General features: G+C 34.5%; 1 protein-coding gene across 1 annotated transcript; it reads right to left on the minus strand.

The window, feature by feature from the left end:
- Positions 1-902: 902 nt before the first annotated feature.
- On the minus strand, positions 903-23,105 carry LOC119769315 (vegetative cell wall protein gp1-like; the record flags this gene model as incomplete). Its single annotated transcript, XM_038261303.1, has 2 exons — positions 23,076-23,105; positions 903-2,003 (listed from the first exon to the last, which is right to left on the minus strand). Coding segments are annotated over exons 1-2 (1,131 nt in total), but the record flags the coding sequence as incomplete, so codon positions are not given.

Here is a 23,105-nt window from a genome sequence, read left to right on the forward strand (position 1 = left end):
TTGCTTTTTTGCTTTTTGCTTTTTTGCTTTTTGCTTTTTGCTTTTTTTTTTGCTTTTTTTTTTGCTTTTTTTTTTTTTTTTTGCTTTTTTGCTTTTTTGCTTTTTTGCTTTTTTGCTTTTTTGCTTTTTTGCTTTTTTGCTTTTTTGCTTTTTTGCTTTTTTGCTTTTTTGCTTTTTTGCTTTTTTGCTTTTTTGCTTTTTTGCTTTTTTGCTTTTTTGCTTTTTTGCTTTTTTGCTTTTTTGCTTTTTTGCTTTTTTGCTTTTTTGCTTTTTTGCTTTTTTGCTTTTTCTAGTTGACGAATGCATTTTCCGTTTATATTTGTGTAAAATTCAGCTCTGTTTACATTACAAGCAAAGCTCAACAAAAAACGAATTCCTGCACCATAACTTTTCAGCTCTCAGCACCAACTTCTCAGACTTTGGCAGAGTGGCCCTAACATCGGCCAAAGACGACAAACTGCCGCCGCCAAACCACGACAACAACAACAAGCCAAACGGAATCATTTTAAAATGCATTTGCATTTCAATTATATGCGGCGTTATGTGAAATATACATTTGGCAAACGGAATTTGCACATAAATTGAATTTCGCTTCGGCATTTCTGTGTCCGCACTGACTTGGCCAGGGATAGGCGGCAGCACTGCCAGTCGGTCCGTTCCGCCGTATGCATTACCGGAGACTACGACGACATCCAGTGTGAGATCCCGTACACACACGTTTTTGGCTGTTGCGCTCCGGATCGTAAAACATTTGCCTATAACGCGGCGGAAAGCGGAAAAACACGTGCCAGGGCGTCTTTTCCGATGGTCCGTGACAGAACTCCGAGCGACCCTACTAGATCTAGCTCTGACTCTAACTCTAGATCTGGTTCTGGTTCTGGTTCTGGTTCTGGTTCTGGTTCTGGTTCTGGTTCTGGTTCTGGTTCTGGTTCTGGTTCTGGTTCTGGTTCTGGTCCTGGTTCTGGTTCTGGTTCTGGTTCTGGTTCTGGTTCTGGTTCTGGTTCTGGTTCTGGTTCTGGTTCTGGTTCTGGTTCTGGTTCTGGTTCTGGTTCTGGTTCTGGTTCTGGTTCTGGTTCTGGTTCTGGTTCTGGTTCTGGTTCTGGTTCTGGTTCTGGTTCTGGTTCTGGTTCTGGTTCTGGTTCTGGTTCTGGTTCTGGTTCTGGTTCTGGTTCTGGTTCTGGTTCTGGTTCTGGTTCTGGTTCTGGTTCTGGTTCTGGTTCTGGTTCTGGTTCTGGTTCTGGTTCTGGTTCTGGTTCTGGTTCTGGTTCTGGTTCTGGTTCTGGTTCTGGTTCTGGTTCTGGTTCTGGTTCTGGTTCTGGTTCTGGTTCTGGTTCTGGTTCTGGTTCTGGTTCTGGTTCTGGTTCTGGTTCTGGTTCTGGTTCTGGTTCTGGTTCTGGTTCTGGTTCTGGTTCTGGTTCTGGTTCTGGTTCTGGTTCTGGTTCTGGTTCTGGTTCTGGTTCTGGTTCTGGTTCTGGTTCTGGTTCTGGTTCTGGTTCTGGTTCTGGTTCTGGTTCTGGTTCTGGTTCTGGTTCTGGTTCTGGTTCTGGTTCTGGTTCTGGTTCTGGTTCTGGTTCTGGTTCTGGTTCTGGTTCTGGTTCTGGTTCTGGTTCTGGTTCTGGTTCTGGTTCTGGTTCTGGTTCTGGTTCTGGTTCTGGTTCTGGTTCTGGTTCTGGTTCTGGTTCTGGTTCTGGTTCTGGTTCTGGTTCTGGTTCTGGTTCTGGTTCTGGTTCTGGTTCTGGTTCTGGTTCTGGTTCTGGTTCTGGTTCTGGTTCTGGTTCTGGTTCTGGTTCTGGTTCTGGTTCTGGTTCTGATTCTGGTTCTGGTTCTGGTTCTGGTTCTGGTTCTGGTTCTGGTTCTGGTTCTGGTTCTGGTTCTGGTTCTGGTTCTGGTTCTGGTTCTGGTTCTGGTTCTGGTTCTGGTTCTGGTTCTGGTTCTGGTTCTGGTTCTGGTTCTGGTTCTGGTTCTGGTTCTGGTTCTGGTTCTGGTTCTGGTTCTGGTTCTGGTTCTGGTTCTGGTTCTGGTTCTGGTTCTGGTTCTGGTTCTGGTTCTGGTTCTGGTACTGGTTCTGGCTTGACTGTGACTGTGACTCTTAACTCAAACCAAACCCAACTTATCCAAGGGCCGCAAAGTGCTCCCGCAACTGCAGTCAAGTGTAAAGCAAAGCCATATAGCACATCAGTCCTTGCTACGTGGTGCCGAAATGTGCATTTCAAAGGCCCTGGAGGGAAAATTTATTTGGACAGCCCCATTTTGGGGAGGGATACCGGCAGTCAGTCCTTTCTTGTAATGTCCCGAACGCGCGTGTGTGTGTGTTCGTTGATGCAGCAGGACTTTTAGTATTAGAAACCTCCGAGAATCTTCTTCTGGGAAATGGTCCTATTGAAAGGCTTCCAAATCATAATGCATTTTCCGGGGAGGGCCATTTGCAAGTCGTGTGTAGCTTTTCCGAGACGATGAGTTATGGCCAGGGCCACATTTTTCCCCAGTCGAACGCAATAAGTCTCGGGTGTCTCTTTTTGTGCAAAGCTTCTGCTAAAGTTATGCGTTTTTATTGCTTTTTGTAGATTTTTTTAAAATGAAATTAATAAAAGTTTTTTATTCATTTATTTCAATTTATTTATATTTTTCAAAAGAGTTCCAGTTTATTCACGCTACTGAAACGGACATTTTCATGCTTGTCGGATGAAACGATCTTTAAAATTACACCACCATTCGGTAACCGGTGACATCTGACACAATTGGCTCATGACTGGTGTATTCTCCGGCCATATTACTGGCCATTTACTGGCAGGGCACGCGCCACAACACACACTTGCCCCGATACGTATCATACTTTGCAGCAGCAGCAGTGTTTTACTTTATATTTTTTTTCATGCTTGCCCTCCCATATCTGCCCCATCGCATGCAATTTTAGTAGCTCCGTTTATCCTGTGGAGCGTGGATTACACATATACCAACTATAAAGCGACTCACATGTGAGGACACATTCTGTAGAAAAAAATGGAAAGAGTAAAAAAAAACCTTATAGTGGAATCATCCGCAACTCAACAGCAACATATAAATACAAGACAGCATCCAACAAGTCGAGACGACGCCAGTCAATTTAATTTCACGATCTGGTGTGTTTGTATTTGTGATTGTGTATGTTTGTATGAGAAAACATAACATATCCTTGCACATGGACAGAGTAACAAAAAGCGAAAAGATGGACGGCCATTGAATAAATTGAGTTTTGTAGGCGAAAAAGTAAATTGAGTTAAAAATTTAGAAACAAGCAATCAAAACAATCTTACAAAAAAATCAGGCGAAATATCAATGGAAAAAATGTTTTCACATCGTCTTCTCTCTTCTCTCTTCTCTCTTCTCTCTCTCTCTTCTCTCTCTCTCTCTCTCTCTCTCTCTCTCTCTCTCTCTCTCTCTCTCTCTCTTCTCTCTCTCTCTCTCTCTCTCTCTCTCTCTCTCTCTCTCTCTCTCTCTCTCTCTTCTCTCTTCTCTCTTCTCTCTTCTCTCTTCTCTCTTCTCTCTTCTCTCTTCTCTTGTTTCTAACTTTCAAAATGAGTGTCTGGTTGTACTTCTATATCTCAAATTGTAAAAAAAGCTATTGCATCCTTTTCACGTAATTCTAACAAGTATTTCATCCAGTAAAATTGACAGCACTTGTCGCGATTCAATTATGGATTACTTCTCATCCCCTTTCACAAAAATTCAGTAGATAACCCGTTTTACTGTTGCCGCGCCATATCCGGTAACACAATACTGTGAAAAAAAAAATCAGATAAATCCACTCAATTCCGCTCAACAATAACGCACGACGACACACTGGCCCGACTGTTTTACGCCCGATGGAGCCTCTGATATGGTATGGATGTGTGTGGCGTCACACACACTCATAAAACGCCGAATGTGTGCGATAAAAAATGAAAACACGCATAAATAAAATTGAATAAAATAAAAGATCAAATTCGAAAGGGCGCAACGACGGCAACGACACACTCGAAAACATAAATAAATTGAAAAGGCGGGAAAAGTTTTGTTATTTTTCCGTGAGTTGATGTCATATTAAACTTAAATTAAAACAAAATATCTTATTAAAAAATGAAAAAAAAAGATTCATAAAAGAACCTGGTAAATTTTCTTTCGTAACGATTTGTAACTATCCTAGTTGGCACACGCTCAAACGCTTGTCAGCAAAAGCAGGTAAAAATTACATTCCAGGTCATAAAGTTTCCTCAAGGATGCAATCGTTCTTGCTGAATGCTGTTCCTTTGAGGACATGAGTTTTTGTGTGATTTAGGCAAGAAACACTTGCAGCTAGAACCTTGCCAAGAACGCACACACTTTTTTGCGAAAGTTCAAGGGGGTAAATTTGAAATATCAATAAAAGAAGGTGAAGTCAATCAAAAATTGTACAGTAAAACAAGTTCAGAATTTCTCGAAAAAAAAAATAAAAGTACAACAACTAAAATTCGAATCCAAAAGCTACTCAAAGCACGGTAAGCACACCAAAAAAAAAGTAGTTCCACTCCAGGTGATACAGATAAATTTCCGAGGTAAACTCCGCGGGACACTTGCGCCCAGAGGAGAAGGATCCTTTTCGCGAGACCAAAGGATGACGTGCTTTTTTTTCTCACATGAGGAAAATTTCTACCTTCAACTACACTTGCGAGACAGCGCTAAAACTGTGCAAGACAATGGTAACCGCTATGAATTCTTTATAGAAAAAACGCGAAAATAGACAAGTTTCGTGAGTGGGGTAAATTTGCAATTTTCTAAATTATGTTAATTCAAACGTACTTAACTGTAATAGGATTGATGTACAGTAGGGTGGTCCAAATCCGAGCTTTCTCAGGGCTGCCCCCTGAAATCAAAGATTGTCCGCGTAAAAGAGTTCATTTCCGGAAGCTATTGATATTTCATTAAAAAATCATATAAATATGGTGTATTCGGGAAAGTTTTTCAAAATTTAATGAAGATTCTACAACTGAGAATTTCCTAGAATCAGATAACTATGGCGCCCTCCACAGGTTAAAAAGTAAAACAGTTACTTTTCTCCATACACATTTTTTCCCATACAAACTTCAAGAGTTTAGAGGAGTCAGAATATGCTCAAATTTAGAATTTAGCCTTGTGATGTGCCAGTCTTTGATTTCATTCTCGATTATCCAGAGTTTGAATATTTGAAGGTTTCTTTACAAAAATCGAATTATCGAATCATGGAACATTGATTTTTATTCTTTTATTTCTAATTTTCAAGATCAAATCCAAGTTTGGCGACCCGGTAGTCGGATATGAGTGGTTACATTACCACGTACATTTTCGCAATATTTCATCACCACCATTTTGGCCAATATCTTGGATTTACAATTTTTAAACTTCAAAATTACTTCCAAATTTAAAATCACTTCACTTCCCATGTTCGCATAAATGTTCCACAGACTAAAACAGACGTAAAATTGAACTATTTTGTTGATTCCTGAAATATTTCAGCTAAAACTAGTTTCTTCTTTTTCAACCACTAGATAATTTTCACATTTCAAAATGGCGTCTATTTCGTCGTATTTTGGCTATAACTTTCGTTCAAAAGGTCTGATATTCGCTCTCTTCGAAGATCAATGTGTGTTTTTATAAGCTCTTCAAATGTCTAGAAGACATCAACTCGCTTCGACTTAAGCCTGAGTTGATAAATTCAAAAAACTTATTTTTTCATAAACACCTCAACCTTAATTACAAAATTGGCTCTAGAAATTTCCCGTTTGCTTTTCAGCAAAGTTGCTCAAAATAGTGTTTCCTTCAACTTTTCTGAAGACACCGAAGCGCTAACTCGTCATCCCGCTAAAATAAAAATTCTACGTGTGGCCGCTATCAATTTTGTCACGCTAGATTTCAGTTTCGGACCACTGTGCATTGGTACAAACTGATATATTTGTTTGCTCAGGTTCTGAATTATAAAACCGGTAATTTTGTGCAAAATATCGAAATTTTGCTTCAAAAATGGTTTGGCTTTTCTTCAAATGGAAATCAGTAAACAGCACAGTTTTTCATAGGACCGTTTTCAAGTGGTATCCACCTGAAATAGTTCTTCAAGATATTTTTCGATGAAATCTGATTTTTTTATTGAATTGTTTCAAAAAACATTAAAATCTAAATGTATATGCAAAGTTAGAGCCAAATAAACAAACACTATTACTCATCCTTTACCAAAACCCCTGATAATAGTTTTTAATACAAAACGTGATTATACGGATGATAAATTTCTCCGAGAATAATTTTGTATAAATTCCGGAATTTCCAAGACAAAATGTAAATGCAATTTCGCATAGAAAATGATATTTTTCAATTAAAAGCGGGTACAAATATTATTCAAAGTGTTTGACCCTCGGCTGTGGTCAAATCAAAGGGGATGCAGAAAAATTAAAAAAAAAATCTTAATTTTGAATTTTAGGTCTAGCTTTTAAAATTTTGGAAGCAAGGGTATCACAAAATGCTTTCTAAATTACTGAAGTTATAATACCTGAAATTCATAAAGAGCAGCCCAAAACAGTAACTTTTAGGTACTTTTTTCTCGACCCTCTCCGATTTCAATGAAACTTTGTAGACATGTTATCCTAGGCATATATAAGCCATTTTTATGTATATGGAGCCATTTTCACTCGATAATGACATTTGAGAAGGGCGTAAGTGTTTTAAATATTTATATATTTCGTAATTTAAATATTGCTGTATCTCGAAGCCGTTGCATCGTATCAAAAAGTGGTCAAAGACAAACTTGTAGGAAATTTAACGGGCTTTCCGAAAAAAAACACTGAAAGAATTAAACACCCCACTTTTATGAGATTTTTTGATTTTTAAGTTTAAAAGTCAAATTTTTAGGTGAGCTCACGATTTTTTTTCGTTCAAAATTTTTGTGAAAATAGCCTAAGATGTAACAAAAAACTCACAAAAAAATGTAGGATGGAGCAACTTACCTAAAAAATACAAAAATCATTTACTTAAACCGTTTTTTTTTTTTTCAAAAGTGCTCTAAACATCAAAGTTTTTAAAATCCGAACACGAGAGTCGATTTTCCAGACAATTTTGCATAAAAGTCTCCATATTGACTATTGTCCTAAGTCCAATCCTTGTGAAGTTACAACGGTTTTAAAAATAAAAAATAGGTTTTTTATGGTTTTTAGCTATTTCTATATGACAGACTCGATTAAGTCTGTAAATTGCGGTCTGTTCTCTACGCGATCCTTCGTCTCGAAAGTATTTTTACCGGAAAGCTCAATCAATCATTTGTAAAACCTTATTACTAAAAATTATTATTTTAAAGATAAGTTTTGTTTGGGCTTGAATATTGTATCTTTTTAAACATACTCACATTTTTAATTTTTTTTTTTTTTTTTTTTTTGTAGAGGCTTCACAATTTTATTTTCAATTTGGGAAAATCAAGTAAAAATGTAAATAATCCTGAAATACAAATTTTGTTGGTTTTCAACATTCCCTAAATTTTTGATTTTTTTGAATTTTTGAAAAGTTTGAAAAGTTTTAACTAAAACGTTAAAAGTTCGAATTATTATTATTTTTTTTTTTTCATAAAACCGTGATAACTCGTTATGGTCACTAGTAAACCTCCCAAGGTTTAAACATCTTTTTTTTATTGTCTGCTCTACAGCTTTGTTAAACATGGTTACGCTCCAAAAAAACTGCAAAGTTAGAAAATACACGAAACTTTGAAATGTAAAAAGTATCCGGCCCGTGAAGCCATTTCATCCGGCCCACGACGGCTCCTAACAATTGTTCAATGACTGGCCTTCATGACATTGGACAAGTTTGTTTTATTTAATGTTAGAAATAAATGTTGAAAAAACGTAATGAATCTTGTTGATTTCCGCTGGAATAAGATTTTCAAGATTTGAAAAACATTTTCTGATTTTTTTGTTTTTAATGCCATTTAAAAATATTTAAAGTCCCGATAAAAGCAACAATGAATAAATTTCATTTTTTTTTTTAATCTGTAGCATAAAATGTTTTGAACATGATAGCAGTTATGCTGCAGTCCAAAAATTGCAAAAAAGTTTTATAAATGACGAACATTTCATCCCTTAAGTATTTCTTGAAACCCTAAAAACTCTCTTGATACAAAGTTTACAAATTGATCGTTTTACAATTTATAACCAATAAATACTTTTTTTTCTCTCTGAGTTTTTTCTCTGAGATTTTTTGCAGGGAGGAGAGAGTGCAGCAAAACGAAAAATTAATTTGAATACAAAGGTAAAAAAATGTGTAAAATCGCATGCAATAGCATGCGAGCAATTCTCTACCAAAACCGGAAATGGATTTAATTTGTATTTTTTGCTTTGGCTCAAACTTTGTGGGGGCCTTCCCTACAAGTCCATGCAATGGTCCGATTTTCAATGTTAATACATGACACATTCGTGAAATTTAAAAACTGCAAATATTTCGCTAAAATCAAACTTTCGGTGGCTATATCTTGAAAACGGAGCTTTTTATCAAAAAATCTGTTAAGTACTTTTCGATTGCACATTCAATTTTGCATAAAAAAATAATGTCAAACTTGTTTTTGCATGAAACTTCAATTTTTTCCAAAAATCACCGTTTTTAAAAATTCATAACTCGGCGGCAGATTTTTTGACCATGTTTCTCTATGGCTCAAAAGTTGCGGATTTTTGTCCCCTAAAACATATCAAAAAATCTCGAAAATTAAAAAATACGTATTTTGGGAAATTGAGTTTTAGTGAAAAAAAAAAGTTTATAAAAAAGTCCTCAATAATACCTACAACTTTGCTTAAGACACCAAATTGATCAGAAAATTCACTCAAAAGTTACAGCTGTTTGAATATTTACATACCATTTTTGTATGGACAGCTGCCAAAATTGTATGGAGACTTGTATGGGTGAACCAGTGATGCAAAATAGCTTATTTGGTCATAGGGTAGGCCCCACAAAGTTTAAGTCAAATAAAAAAAATACAAAAAATAAAAATGGTCGAAATCGGCCAATTTCGTAGAGAGTTGCTCTACAACAAATTTCCCATAAATTACATTTGCCAACAAAAACTTACAATTAAGTAACGAAAAAAGGCAGAATTTTTGAAATTATTATTGATTTTTTCAATTTTTAAATACTTTTTTTGCGTCCAATTTTACATGAATGCCCCTCCGTCTCGAGCTATCGAAAATCGGAGCTCGGGTTCGTTATCAGCGACAAAAATTAGAGGGGTCGAGGCACCAGCTGTGTGATTTGGCGGAGAATTACCCAAAAAAGTTAAATTTTCAAATCTTTAATCTACAAATCTTGAATTTTGAAAAATCGTTGGAATAAATGTTTTATTGTCTCTTTTCAAATGAAACTAAACGTTCCAGAGAAATTATTGCTAAAAGCAGTAGAAACTGAGAGATAATTTCCATGTTACCTTTTTCTCGCAAGTACTGCAAGAAACTCTCAGTTTCCCTGCACCAGCGTATGTGTGCCACACAAAGGGTTTAGACAGGGTTCCGCGAAGATTTGCACAGATATTTCATAAAACTTTAAATTTATTCATACAGGTGGAAACGTTCCACATGGTGAGTGTGTGTGCCGGGATCCTTTCTTTCATTTTTTTTTTTGTTCTCCCCCGGAAGCAAGTTGCTAGGCAAATTTAAAGTGGCATAAATTTCACTGCAAAGCACTGACTGAAGATATATTGCAGCTACTTTGTGCCCAGCAAGGATACTCTGAGCATGCTGCACTTTCCCCGGTGATGGATCCCAAAAGACCCGAATTGGACCTGTGAGTGAAACGATATTTTACTACCAAACGACGATTCGTGTAATCATACCATTTTAATGGATGAAACATTTCCCCGAGCAACTGAGCGTGGGAAATAAATTTTCCAATTTGAAAAAGTTTTTTTGCACTCTCCAGTAACAACTGGGTCTGAACAAAAAAAAATGCAGAAAGTTTTACGACCTTCGGTAAATATTAATCCAATTCATCGAGTGTGTAAAAGTAACGATAAAAATCACAAACAATAATGGCACATAACATTTCATTGAAAAGCTTTTACCCGCGCCGCGTCATTCACCGCCAACTTTTGCCAGGTTTCCACCTTTTCGATTGGAAGGAGGGAAGGGAGGGAGGAAAATTCGCGAAAAGTGCCCGATGAAACCATCACCATTTTACACATTGCACGTGAACAACACTGGGGAGGTGGGGTGATAAAATCATTCCAGATCGTCAGGCGATGAAAAGCGTTAAAAGGTAACACATTTTAGCGCAGTGCCCCCCCCCCCCCTTTTTTTGGTAAATTTTCCAACACTTTTATCTCGAATTTTATATGCTGATGCCAGAGCCAGCAGGAGACAGCACAGGTACATCACAGAAATGTTACACAATTTTATCAGCTGGGGTTGGATGCTGCTGCACTCGGGTTTTTTTTTTTTTTTATCAAGGAATTACATTTTCGGTTTAGCCCAGCCTTTTGCCATCAACGGCAGTGAGCGGGGAGAAATAATGCAGAAAACCGATAATGGTGCTTTTTTCGCGCCAAATAAATAAAATTATCCTTATTTTGCCCTGTTTTCGGTTGGAATGCGCTTTTCAGGTTAATGTTACATGTGCTTTGCTAGGGATGACTTCTCAAAGCGTAACATGTTTACTTTTTTAACAATATTCAAAAATTTAATTAAAATAATAATTTATTACATACATCCACATTGAACAAGAAAGTTCTCTACGGTTTAGCAATATTTTTTGCAATTTTTAAAACTCATTAATTATTTTTAAATAAGTATTTTTGAATTTCGATGCATTCCCTATGTCAAAAGCTGAAGTTTACTATACAAGTCCCCACAGAATTTTGGGGGCTAGTAATTAGGGTGACAATAAAAAAAATCAACATCAGGGATACCCCCTGATTCAACTGCTTAGGCAACAACAAGTAACTGTGAAAATTTTGAATGAAATCGGTTAATGGTCGTTGAACTCGAAGAAAAAAAAATCTTCTCAACCAAAAACGTGTTCATTAAATCTTTAATAACTCGTCAGGGTTAACTCTGATTGTTTGGCGGTCTTGGACAAAGTTATTTGACATATTTTTTTTATAAGAATCTCACACTTGAAAATGATCCGAAAAATTTACCGCCACCTTTTGGAAGGATTTAGATTTTTTTGCTTTTCCCCATTCATTTTTTCGAATTTTACCACACAAACCTCAACCAAAAAAAAGCGAGCCCTAGCCCTTAACCGATTTTGTTCAAAACTGGCACAGTTACTTATTTTTACCTAAAAAATCGAACCAGAGGGTATCTCTTACGATTTTCCAAAGTTTTCATTTTTTCTTATCACCCTACTGGTACAAAATCAGAATTTTTTATGTGAATTTATGAAGTTCTGTATATTGAAAAGGGAAAGTTGTAGGTGAAAAAATAGGAACACGGAATTAAAATTCTATTTTTCTAATTTAACTTTTGATCACTAAAAGTTAAATTCCCAAAATACGTATTTTATGATCTTCGACAATTTTATAATTGTTTTCAGGGTTAGGAGTTATGCTTTTATGAATTGTTTTGGATAATATCGAAACTCTGAAAAAAATATTTTTTTTTTAAATAATCTCTTGAAACAAAATTAAATTTGCAATTAAAAATACTTTCCACTTTTTATACAATATATCAATTCAATAGCTGAGCAATTCTCTACGAAATCGTTTTATTTTTAAGAATTAATTTTTGTATTTTTTAATCCAACTGAAACTTTTTTGGTGCCTTTGCTATGCCCAAAGAAGCCGTTTTGCATCATTAGCTTCACAGCAAATAATCCTATGGTAAAATCGCATGCAAAAGCATGCACATCACCTTCGTCAAAATAAACACTTAATATTACACACTGCATGACCAATTTTTGCAAACACAAAAAAAAGTTGCAACCGACGGGATTCAAACCCAGCACCAACAGTAAGGACTGGCGCCTTAGCCCACTCGGCCATCAGACCGATGAAAAGTTGAATGGATAAACACATATATGAGCTTGACATTTCGGTCAAGTAGGTTTCCCATAGTGACGGGCTACATATTTCAGTGTGTAAAATTACATAAAATTGCATAAAATAATGCAATATTTATTTTACACCCAGGCCTTTTACACGCAGCTGGATTACTACTTTTTTAGCTGTGTTGTCCAAATAATTTTCCATACAAATTTGGTAGCTGTCCATACAAAAACGATGTATGAAAATTCAAAAGGGCCAAATATTCAATATTACGTCCTTTTAAAATATGAGTCGTGATTTAAAAAAAAAACTATTGTCTTCGAAAAGATCAGAAAATTTCACGCATGCATGGCAATATCTCAGCAACTAAGGATCGTATCAACAAAGTTCAAAAAAGCAAAATACAGAAAATTTTCTCAGCTTTTCAAAAATATTTTTTTTTTCAAAAGTTAAAACAAACATGGGCCCTGATTTTAAAAAATGAAAAACTGCGACCATTTTCAAAAAGTTACTTAAAAATGGCTTTAACTTGAAAACGCTGCAATTTATCAAAATTTCTCTGAAGTACTTTTTGATTGCAAGTTTAATTTTTCATCGAAAAATGAAGTTGAAAAATTTTTGCGACCAATATTTCGATTTTTTAAAAAAATCATCAAATTGATTAAAAAATTCATAACTCGGTCAAAGATTTTTGCACAACCTAAAAATTTCTGAAAAGTAGGCATTTGATGTCCTCTGAAACATATCAAAAATGCAAAAAAATAAAAAAAAGAGTTTTTTTGCAAATCAAGTTTTAGTGACAAAAAATTTAAAAAAAATCACAAATTTTTTACCGTGAATCAATTTTTTTTCAGTGTAGTTCATATCCATACCTACAACTTCGCCGAAGACACCAAATCGATCAATAAATTCCTTCAACACATACAGATTTTTCAAATTTTCGAACATCATTTTTGTATGGACAGCTGATAAATTTGTATGGAAAATTATATGGACAAACTAAAGTTGCAGAATGGCTTTTTGGGTACACCGAAAAAACTAAAAAAGTTGCAGTCGGATTACAAAATACAAAAAAACGAATGACCGAAATCTGAGAGATCTGCTCAGCTACTTTTTGGTATAAAATTTTGGATTTCTTTTCATTTTATAACATTTAAAAATTACTTCTTGCAAAAAAGCACCTTAAATTCAAAATTTTAAAATTTTGTTTCTTATTAAAAAAAAGTTTACAAATAGATATTATTCCTAATTTCATAAACCAAACTATATTTTTTTGAAAATATTCTTTATTGAAAAAAAAACAAAAGATTCATTAACTAGCATTGAAAATTGAATCAATAATTTCCGAGATATTGTCAGTTTGATTTGTTTTTGGTTTTTGGTTTTTGGTTTTTTGTTTTTTGTTTTTTGTTTTTTGTTTTTTGTTTTTTGTTTTTTGTTTTTTGTTTTTTGTTTTTTGTTTTTTGTTTTTTGTTTTTTGTTTTTTGTTTTTTGTTTTTGTTTTTTGTTTTTGTTTTTTGTTTTTGTTTTTGTTTTTTGTTTTTGTTTTTTGTTTTTGTTTTTTGTTTTTGTTTTTGTTTTTTGTTTTTGTTTTTGTTTTTGTTTTTGTTTTTGTTTTTTGTTTTTGTTTTTTGTTTTTTGTTTTTGTTTTTGTTTTTTGTTTTTTGTTTTTTGTTTTTTGTTTTTTGTTTTTTGTTTTTTGTTTTTTGTTTTTTGTTTTTTGTTTTTTGTTTTTTGTTTTTTGTTTTTTGTTTTTTGTTTTTTGTTTTTTGTTTTTTGTTTTTTTTTTTGTTTTTTGTTTTTTTGTTTTTGTTTTTGTTTTTGTTTTTGTTTTTTGTTTTTTGTTTTTGTTTTTGTTTTTTGTTTTTGTTTTTGTTTTTGTTTTTGTTTTTTGTTTTTGTTTTTTGTTTTTGTTTTTGTTTTTGTTTTTTGTTTTTGTTTTTTGTTTTTTGTTTTTTGTTTTTTGTTTTTTGTTTTTTGTTTTTTGTTTTTTGTTTTTTGTTTTATGTTTTTTGTTTTTTGTTTTTTGTTTTTTTTTTGTCAAATCTTGAGCATCTCTTGCTCACACCTGAATATTTTATCTATCTGGCCTTCCACCGGAAAGGATAAACTTTTTCCCACCATAAGATTTCGGCGCACCCAAGCCAAGAAACTCGGCAGTGTAAATTCTCTTTATTTCCTTATAATTTCCCCCGGAATAATCATGTTTTGCATCTACTACACCGGAATGTCGATCTCTCCCCTGTCCAAATAAAACAAAAAAAAGAAGCAAACTTGGCACCATTTGTGCTGCTGGAGAAAATTGTGCTGTCAGTCTTGAACCTTTTGCTCAGCCTCTAGCCTGGGCGCAATTGCTGTTTTTGTTCCCCGCCCTTCAGCTCTTCAAACAAAAGCCAGATCGGCAAGGACTTAAAATCCTTCGCCTGCAATCTCTTTTAATAAACGTCGTTTTTATTATGTTTATTTTCCACTTTTTACGGTGCAATGTCCCCCCTTCCCTCCGTTCTCCCTTTCCCTTTGCTGTCTTCTCGTGCTGATTTTCTTTACTTTTAAAAGGAAAACATTTTTTGGCGAGGGGAAAAGAGGAAAATCGTGAATTCGTGCATAAAGTCTCCTAACTGAGTGGGTGCTCGAGAGCACGCTGGCTGGTGAAGGCAAAATTACTTCAGAGTCAAGTGCAGTGTGATAAGAAAAATAATAATAATAATAGAAAGGTGGCAAGTGCCTGTCAGTTTGCGCTTTGGCACTCCCCTTTCCGCGAATTTTCCCGGGTCGTCTTGTTACATTTTTAACATAGTTTAACCCTTTTCAAGTCAGTTTATTCGTTAATCTAATTTGAATAAAGTTCAGTCATTCCATTCAACAAAGTATGTTTTCTTTTGAAGGATTTCATTTAGTATTATTTAGTTAAATTTAATAATTTTTAACCTTTTTATCCTATTAGTCATCAAAGGGTTATCAAGGTAAAATCAAGAAGTTCCCATCCAACGTGCCCAACGGCGTTTGCAAACCCAGGAAGGAACAAGGGGGTGGGGAGTATAATTTAATTATGTTTTAATTATTTCAAAGTGTACAAAGTGATTTTCATGCAGCAACAGTTTGCTTTAATGCGCTAGACAAACAAGTGAGAAAAGGCGGCGAATTGCACCAGTGCACGCTGGCTGGCTTGCTGGCTGGTGTACTGACTCATGGCACGAACGTCAGTGATTGCAGCAGGACCTGTGGAGAATGCAACACCCCAGCCCCGGGGGTTAACTGAGCAGACAAATGCTACAAATTGAAACAAATTAACCATTTCGTGAGTGGAAAGTGTGTTAATTAACAGGTAAATGTTTGTCGGGAGGAACAATGCAAAACACAATTATACAATTATGTAAAACTAAATGAAAATTTGAAATTGGTAAATTGAGATTTAGGTTTTCATCGTAGTTCAACCACAATTTGCATCTCTTTCAAAATCACATCCCATTTTTAAGCAGCCAGCATAAATCTGGCAACTGGATCATGAAACACTGCTTATCGCGTCGTTAAATTTTACTTCGACTATCCCGAATCCAAAACCATAATCGATATGTCTTATTTGAATTCGCTCGCATGGTGAAGAGAAAAAAAAAAGCACTTCAACAGAGGAACAAAAAATCATAAACATCTATTTTATACACTTTTAAGAAGTTCATAAATTTTTATCTCACCAACTCTGGGCCCCCATAAATATTCCCACATTTTGTCCTCCCCCCCTTCTCAGAGCTTCTGTTGCTTTTAAGCACTTTTCAGCGATGGCTGCACCCGATCCATGGAGCTTCGCGCATCTTCTCCGGTTCGATTTATTTGATTACGGCTAACGATCGCAAATTGATAGATTGTAGCAAAAAGGAGCCCACCCCCGCGTCGTTATTCGATCGGGAGAGGCTGGCTCTTTTCAACCGGAAGAATCATCGAAATATCTCGGATGAAGGCGAAAAGTACACATGATTTTTTTTTTTCTTTTCGTGTGAACAGTTTGATTCGATTACAAAAAAAGAAATATGAAAAAAATGCGAAAAGTTTACCGTGTCTTTCAAGGAGGAAAAAGAAGAGCTTTTCGGCGCCTTCAGAGGTGATTGAAGTTGTTTCCAGGAAGGGGGCGTTCTTTGATTCGAAGTTTAAACATAAATCATCTAATCGAGTTTGGAAGAGCTGGAAAGAGCTTTATGTTGTATAGTTCGAGAATTTTTTTGCGGGACCATGTCAATTTGAACATTATGCAATTTTGTAACTTTAGCCATTTAGTCGAATGAGACTTTTCAAAGAATTAATACAAATCTCCTTAAAAAAAATTATAGTTGAGCTATCATTCACTATTATTAAACATAAATCTGGTTGAATTCTCTAAAAGATATTTATTCAAATGTTGCAAAATTGTTGCCTCCTCGGACTCAATGCAACAATTAGAAATTATATGGTCTGATTTTGTTGCAATTCTTTTTGTAGATAATAATTCAGATTTTTTGTTTACAAAATTATTTCGCTAGATTTTGTAGTTTATTTCATTTCATTTCATTTATTTGATTGTTTTGGCAAAAACATCAGTGCAATAATCTGGGTACTCTTGAACAGCTGACTAACTCAAACGGGGAAAGAGTTTACTGGTACATGGGAGAACAAATTGAGCAGAGGAAGGAAAAAAGTTACAAAATAATCTTCAAAATAGCTTATAGATGGGGGATATTTAGAGGAAAGAAGACAATTTTGTAGTTTAAAAACATAAAAACATGTATTTTTCCTTGAAAGTCTGATAAGTTACCTATCTTTTGCAAACCGGATAACAATAATTGGTATAAACGATTGATTCCCAAAAGCGAAGAGTAGGCGTGGAGTTTAAATGTTAAAGTTTGTTTAAAGTTAAAAGTGAAATTAACTAATTTGCATGTTTATGCAAAAATAATCAACGATATGATATTTATGATTTTATTTTATTATAATTATCTGGAATGAATGTTGGATAGAAAAAATAATTTAACTCCAAACTAGATAGAATGTTTATTGGGGAAATTCTTGGATGTTTGGAAGGTTAAAGACTTTTTCCCCCCTTAAACTCTGCAAAAGTTTTGATAAAAACATGCTGTGTCAATTCCCATTAGCTATTTATTACCTGATATTTATTGAAAATGTATTTACGGAAAAAAATTATAAAAATATAAACAACAAGCCAGAATTTCAATATTTCAGTGAAAAAAAAAACATTGGAAAATGCGTTATACACCCGTACAGTTAATAAGTAATCATTAGTCTTCATAAAAAGTAACGAAAAAATATAAATAAACAGCTTTTTGCAGTTATGTACATTGAAAATTCAACAAAATTCCAAAAATTATTGAATAAATCCAAACATGCCAAAAATTGTTGTAATCATAGGGGAAAGCATTTTAAATTGATTTCATTTGATTGCACTTAAAATTTCTTTTAAAAATGGAACTTTAAAGGAAACTTTTGTTTTGCCCCTTAAAAACCCTTAAGAATATTCAAAAATCAAGGAATTGAAATGAATGCGAAATTGATTAAATTTAAGAAAATTTAAGGTACAAGAAAATTTATAAATTCTAACAATTTAGTAAAATGCGATAAATTCAAATTAGATAAAACATTAATGAAATTTAAAATACAATTATTAAAAAATTTCAGAAACCCACGAAATTAAAATGATTATAAACAAGAAATATGCGTACTTTATCAAAATTACTAATTTTTGAATGTAAGCAGTGGCACAGACCTTGAAAAACTTATAAATTGAAGAAATTTAAAAAATCAGGAAATTTAAATAATAAAATTGACATTTCTATTCGAAGAATTGACAAAAATCTAGGAATTTTATTATTTTCTTAAAATACAAATAATTCATAAAACTCAATAATAAATAAAAAAATAATTCAAGCGTCCTTTGTAAAGATGTGTTATTTTTGATAGTAAATTGGTAAAATTATAATAATTTAATAAAAGGAGAATGGGCAAATTTATATGGGAACTTGTCAAAAAATGTACACAAACGAGACCAACTTTTTTCGATAGATCTCGCCGAGACATGAAAAAAAGTCTTCTGGACCAACTCTCCAAACCCCGGGATTCAAAAGTTACCAGCAGTTGAAGTTTGAGAATTTTGGGTGAAAATGTACAAAAAATCGAATTTTTGCATTTTCTCAAATCACTCATAAAGTAAATATTTTATTATAGATTTCGATCATCTTGACTTCATTCGACGCGTATCAGCGAAATCCGCCCATACTCCTTTAAAAAATTAAAATTAAACATTTAAAAATCTGTGAAATCTAAGAAATTCAGTAAATTTCAAAAATAAGTAATTAAAGCGTACTTTATCAAAAGGTCTAATTTTTGTTTGCTAGCAGAGACAAGAAACATTAGAAGCAAATCCCGTAATTTAAAAATAACCTAGTTTCGTTAAAAATTAGATAATTAGATTCTAAAGCTTATTGCAAAAAATTGAGATACATAAAATTAATAAAAAAAAGAGGAATTAATGGAATCCAAGTATTTTAGAAAGCTACCCGAACAGACGGTAATAACTAAATTCATGCCATTTCAATAACAAATACTGTTAAAATAACAAAAACTGTTACGGAATATTCTTACAAAATCCATTTTTGCATAAGAGTTCAATAACAGTTTATGTTATCATAACAAAATGTGTTATTGGGTTGATACTGGTTTAAAGCCAAAACGACTTTGGAATAACATTTTTTGTTATGGAAGAATACCGCCAACTGTTATTGGGATGATCGGATTAGTTGTTAAAATAACAAAAAATAATAACAAAGATTTGTTCGAAGAATAACTGAAAATGTTATTAGCCTGTTATTACAATAACAATCCAATAACAAAAAAATAATAACGACGAATAACAATTCTTGTTATAAATAACATAAAATGTTATTGGTCTAGTATTTTCTAATATCAAAAAATGTTATTCCCAAGCTATTTCCGTCTGCTCGGGTACGAAGTAAAATTTGAAAAATTCAAAGAAATAAAAAAATATAAAATTAAAAAATCCTGGAAATTTTATGAATTCTAGATTCAAGATATTTAAAAAATCAAAAAAATTATGAAATCTAAATTATTTAACAAAATTTAAAATAAATGCCAAATTAAGCAAATAAAAAAATGCATAAGTAAAAGCAACCAAAATTTTCTATTTTTAGAATACCCCACGAAAACAGCATGGAAAAAAACAAAAGTGCTCGGATCGGGCTCAACATTTTTTTGGGGGTTTCCTGGCCGAAACAATCAGACCCGTATTTTTTTGGCCATTAGGGTGGCTTACGCCGTGTTAGGGTGGGCGGTGCGCCCAAAAAACCGGATTTTATTTTCAAAAAATCATATCTAGGAATCCTGTTAATGAACTCCTCCCATTTTTCACTATGTTATGTAAAAATGTTCGGGGAATCCGATAAAAATATTTTCAGATATAGACTCTTTGGTCTAGATACCGTCAAAACGGCATTTTAAATTTTCATTCGACCTTTTCATATGTTTGGCTAGATTTTTGAATTTTTTTATTATTTTTTTACAAGGCCGACTTATTATCTTTCATTTGCGTATAAGAAAATTGAAATCGGTTGAAATGGCGAGGAGTTATGATTTTTCGAAAAAAGTGTTTTTTGCTAAAATCGACGAAAATATCAATTTTTCAGACCACCCTATCACGGCGTAGGTCACCCTAATGGCCAAACAAAAAAATACGGGTGATATAAAATCATTTTTTACCAATAGAAGATTTCGAAAATCAGTTTCTCTGACTCGGGGCCCCCCAACAAGCTCCAAGATGAATTAGCGAGGTTCATTCAAGTTTAAAAAAATAACCTTTAGACAATTATTTTCCAAAACTAATAACTTTTCAGCAAAAAAATCCTAATAATGTGGTGTCTTCGGGAAAGTTGTTCCAAATTTCCGTAGTAACAGTTCAAAAGGGCGAATCTGCGTTTGTAAACAAGCAGTCTATCCATTTTGCTCAAGTGACAATTCACGTCAAGTGAGAGGGGGATAGACTGCTTGTTTACAAACGCAGATTTGCCCTTTTGAACTGTTACTACGGATTTAATGAAGGTGGAAGGATAATTACTGCGCACTCCACAGGTAAAATACGGAAACAGTTGCATTTATCCATACATTTTGACGATTTTCCCTTACAAACTTCAAGCAATTAGAGGGAGCAATTAAACCAATCTTTGATTTCAGGGGGTCCCAGGGAAGCCTAGATTTGGACCACCTTAATATGTATGAAAGACAATAACCTATAGAACCTTTTCAGAAAAAAATCTAGAATTGTTAAAATGCTCAATTCTAATCGGATATTTTCAAAGAAAATTATTTGAACTTGACTAAAGTTTCCCGAAGCTTATTCTTTTTTGAAAAGAAAAATGAAACATTCTAGATTGATCATGATTGAACATCGTTGATTTTCTAAAGCATTCCAAGAAAATCCAATTAAAGCTATCCGAACAAGATTAAAGTCAAATCAACAAGTCTCACTCACAGTCTAACCTTAAAAGTTCTGCTGCATTCCCATGTGCTGACCAAAACAAACTTCCAAAGATCTTTATTTGCACTGCTGTACCGTCTCGTCGTGCACCGAAGGATATTGCAGCCATTAGTAATGTGATGATTCGAAACCCAAACCCAGCAGGGCCTCTCCCCTCCTCAAAACGAACGGACCACTTTCGGTTGCAAATGTGCATGGGCCCTCCCATACCTTCCAAGACCCGTATCCTTCGGAGCCATTTCGAAACTTAATTCAACTCCTTGTTGGTGTTCTATTCTCGGACCGACCACCACCCTCCCGAAAGAACTTCCGGACTTTTCTGCACATAAAACAGCACTTGAATTATGGTTTACCCCTTTTTCCGGTCCCAAACTCCGACGGAAATGCACCACGAGGAAGGAGAAGGAAGGTCCGGGGTGGTGGTGGGTGGAAACACAAATGCACATTTCCATATTATATTTCTCTTTGCTTAAATGATTAAAGTTAATATTTGCATAGAATAGCCATAAATTTATCGAATCTGGGAGCTCGAATAAATCATGGTAAATTTTATTAGCCCGGTTTTCCCTCTCAGCACTGGTGCTCATACAGAGTCAAACAAGTGCCTCGACCAGTTTGTGATGGTCCGAACTGGTTCCCGGGGCTTTTGCAAGGAAGGAAGAAACGGTGGAAATCCACATGGCAGTAATGGAACTGTTGCTGACTCAAGCTGGCTCAAGGGTTGAAAGTTGCTTCCATCCACAGAGATGACCATCACCGATGGCGATTTTCAATTATTTGTTTCTAGAAAGTGAAAACCCCGTATGTGTGCCGTATATCACAAAGCTTGACAGCGAAAAGTTTTGTGCTGAATATGTCGCGTTGTTCAACTTTTGGAACGATTTCCCCCGAATTTTCCCCCCCTTATGAGTGAATGTTTTGCAAAAATGGCAAACAATCATCTGGCGGAGAAAAAAAGGGGGACATTTCCGCGCGCACTCGTTCAGAAATCGAAAAAGTTTATTTGAAAAAAAATCTGCGCACCCAAATTCGATTTTTCCGCTCGTTATTCATGGGCGAAATCTAATGAAGTTGATTTATGATAGGCAAATGCCAACCAGGGAGCATGCGACGCGACTCGTGAAATGCTTGCTTGCTTGTTGAATTGTTAGTTTGCTCCCTTGACTCCCTCTGGTTTAGGATTTGATGTGTTATTTTAGATTATTATTTGCTGAATATTTTTGTTTTTGTTTGAAGCAAAAATCTAAGTTGGGAATGCCATTTTACAAAGCCTTTTTAAAAAAGTTGATATCAAAGAATGTTATTATAAAATTTTTCTGGGTAAATAAATTAATTGATGTAATCCGGATTGTTACTCAAACAATAGGTAATATTTAGAGTAAGTGAAATTTCACGATTTCACAGACAGCGTAAAATCCGCGAAATTTGGCTTTTTCTGTGAAATCTCGTGAAATTTTATGTTTTTGTGAAAATGTAACGATTTTTCTCAAAATAATTTATCAAATTCAAAATGGAATAAAAAAAATTCTTAAGAACTACTGTAGAATTAAGCGAGTTACCCTGGTAGTGATTATTGATGATTTCGTGGACGGCATTTTTTTAAATAACAACTTAATAAATATTTCACCCAGAAAGACTATTTAATTACATTTTATTAGTTTTTTATTAAAAAGCTTGAATATATATGTTTTAGGATGGCTCAAGATGGTCGATTTTTCAGAACATATTTTTTTCTGTTGCTTTAAGGCCCCTAAACAACTCCCCGAAATTTGGGAGCGATTGGTTGCGTCCACACTTTGCGCATTGATTTAAATGGAAAAACCCTCTTTTTTACATTTTGATTTTTAACATTTTTATTTTCCACTATTTTTTTCCAAACTCAATAGCGTTAAAATTGAGAAAATTCTTTAAAACTTTCTCCAAGAAAGCACACGGAAAGGGGATCCATCGCCAAATCGCGATAAAGTTCGCTAAAACTAGCGAAAAATGTCGCTAATTTCTCAGCCTGCACAAAAATTACCTAGAATCGCTAATTTTTTTCGCTGGTTTGGATACCGATGAAATTCTACCAAACCAGTGAAAAAAAAAATTGGTTTGGTGAAATATGTCGCTGTTTGGGGGATCAGTTTTGCTAGAATCAGAAAATTTTCTCGCTGGTTTGGAAAAAGCGGCAGGGCATCAAAATCAACCAGGAGATTATTGTACTGGTTTTGGGAAACAATTCGCTGGTCCAGCGGATTTTTTCACTGAACTGGTGTTCTTTTATGCTGGATCAGCGTTTTCTATCGCTGACGACCGGATTTTTTTTCCGGCGGCAGCAGCTCGTACCAAAATCAACCAGGAAATTATTCTACTGGTTTCGGCGAAAAATCCGCTGGTTCAGCGAATGTTTCCACTGGACCAGTGTTTTTTTGCACTGGATCAGCGTTTTTTTTATCACCGACGTTTGTTTTTTTGTTTTGGCGGCAGAAGCCTATGCCAAAATAAACCAGAGGATTTGAGAACCAGAGATTAATTGGGATTTCGCAGTAACGGAAGCAGAATTAAAAGAAAGTCCAGCCAGGTTGTACTTACTTGCCACAGCACAAACTGTTCCGCGGCCAT

Source organism: Culex quinquefasciatus, chromosome 3 (genome assembly GCF_015732765.1).
Source record: "Culex quinquefasciatus strain JHB chromosome 3, VPISU_Cqui_1.0_pri_paternal, whole genome shotgun sequence".
Taxonomy (NCBI): Eukaryota; Metazoa; Arthropoda; class Insecta; order Diptera; family Culicidae; genus Culex; species Culex quinquefasciatus.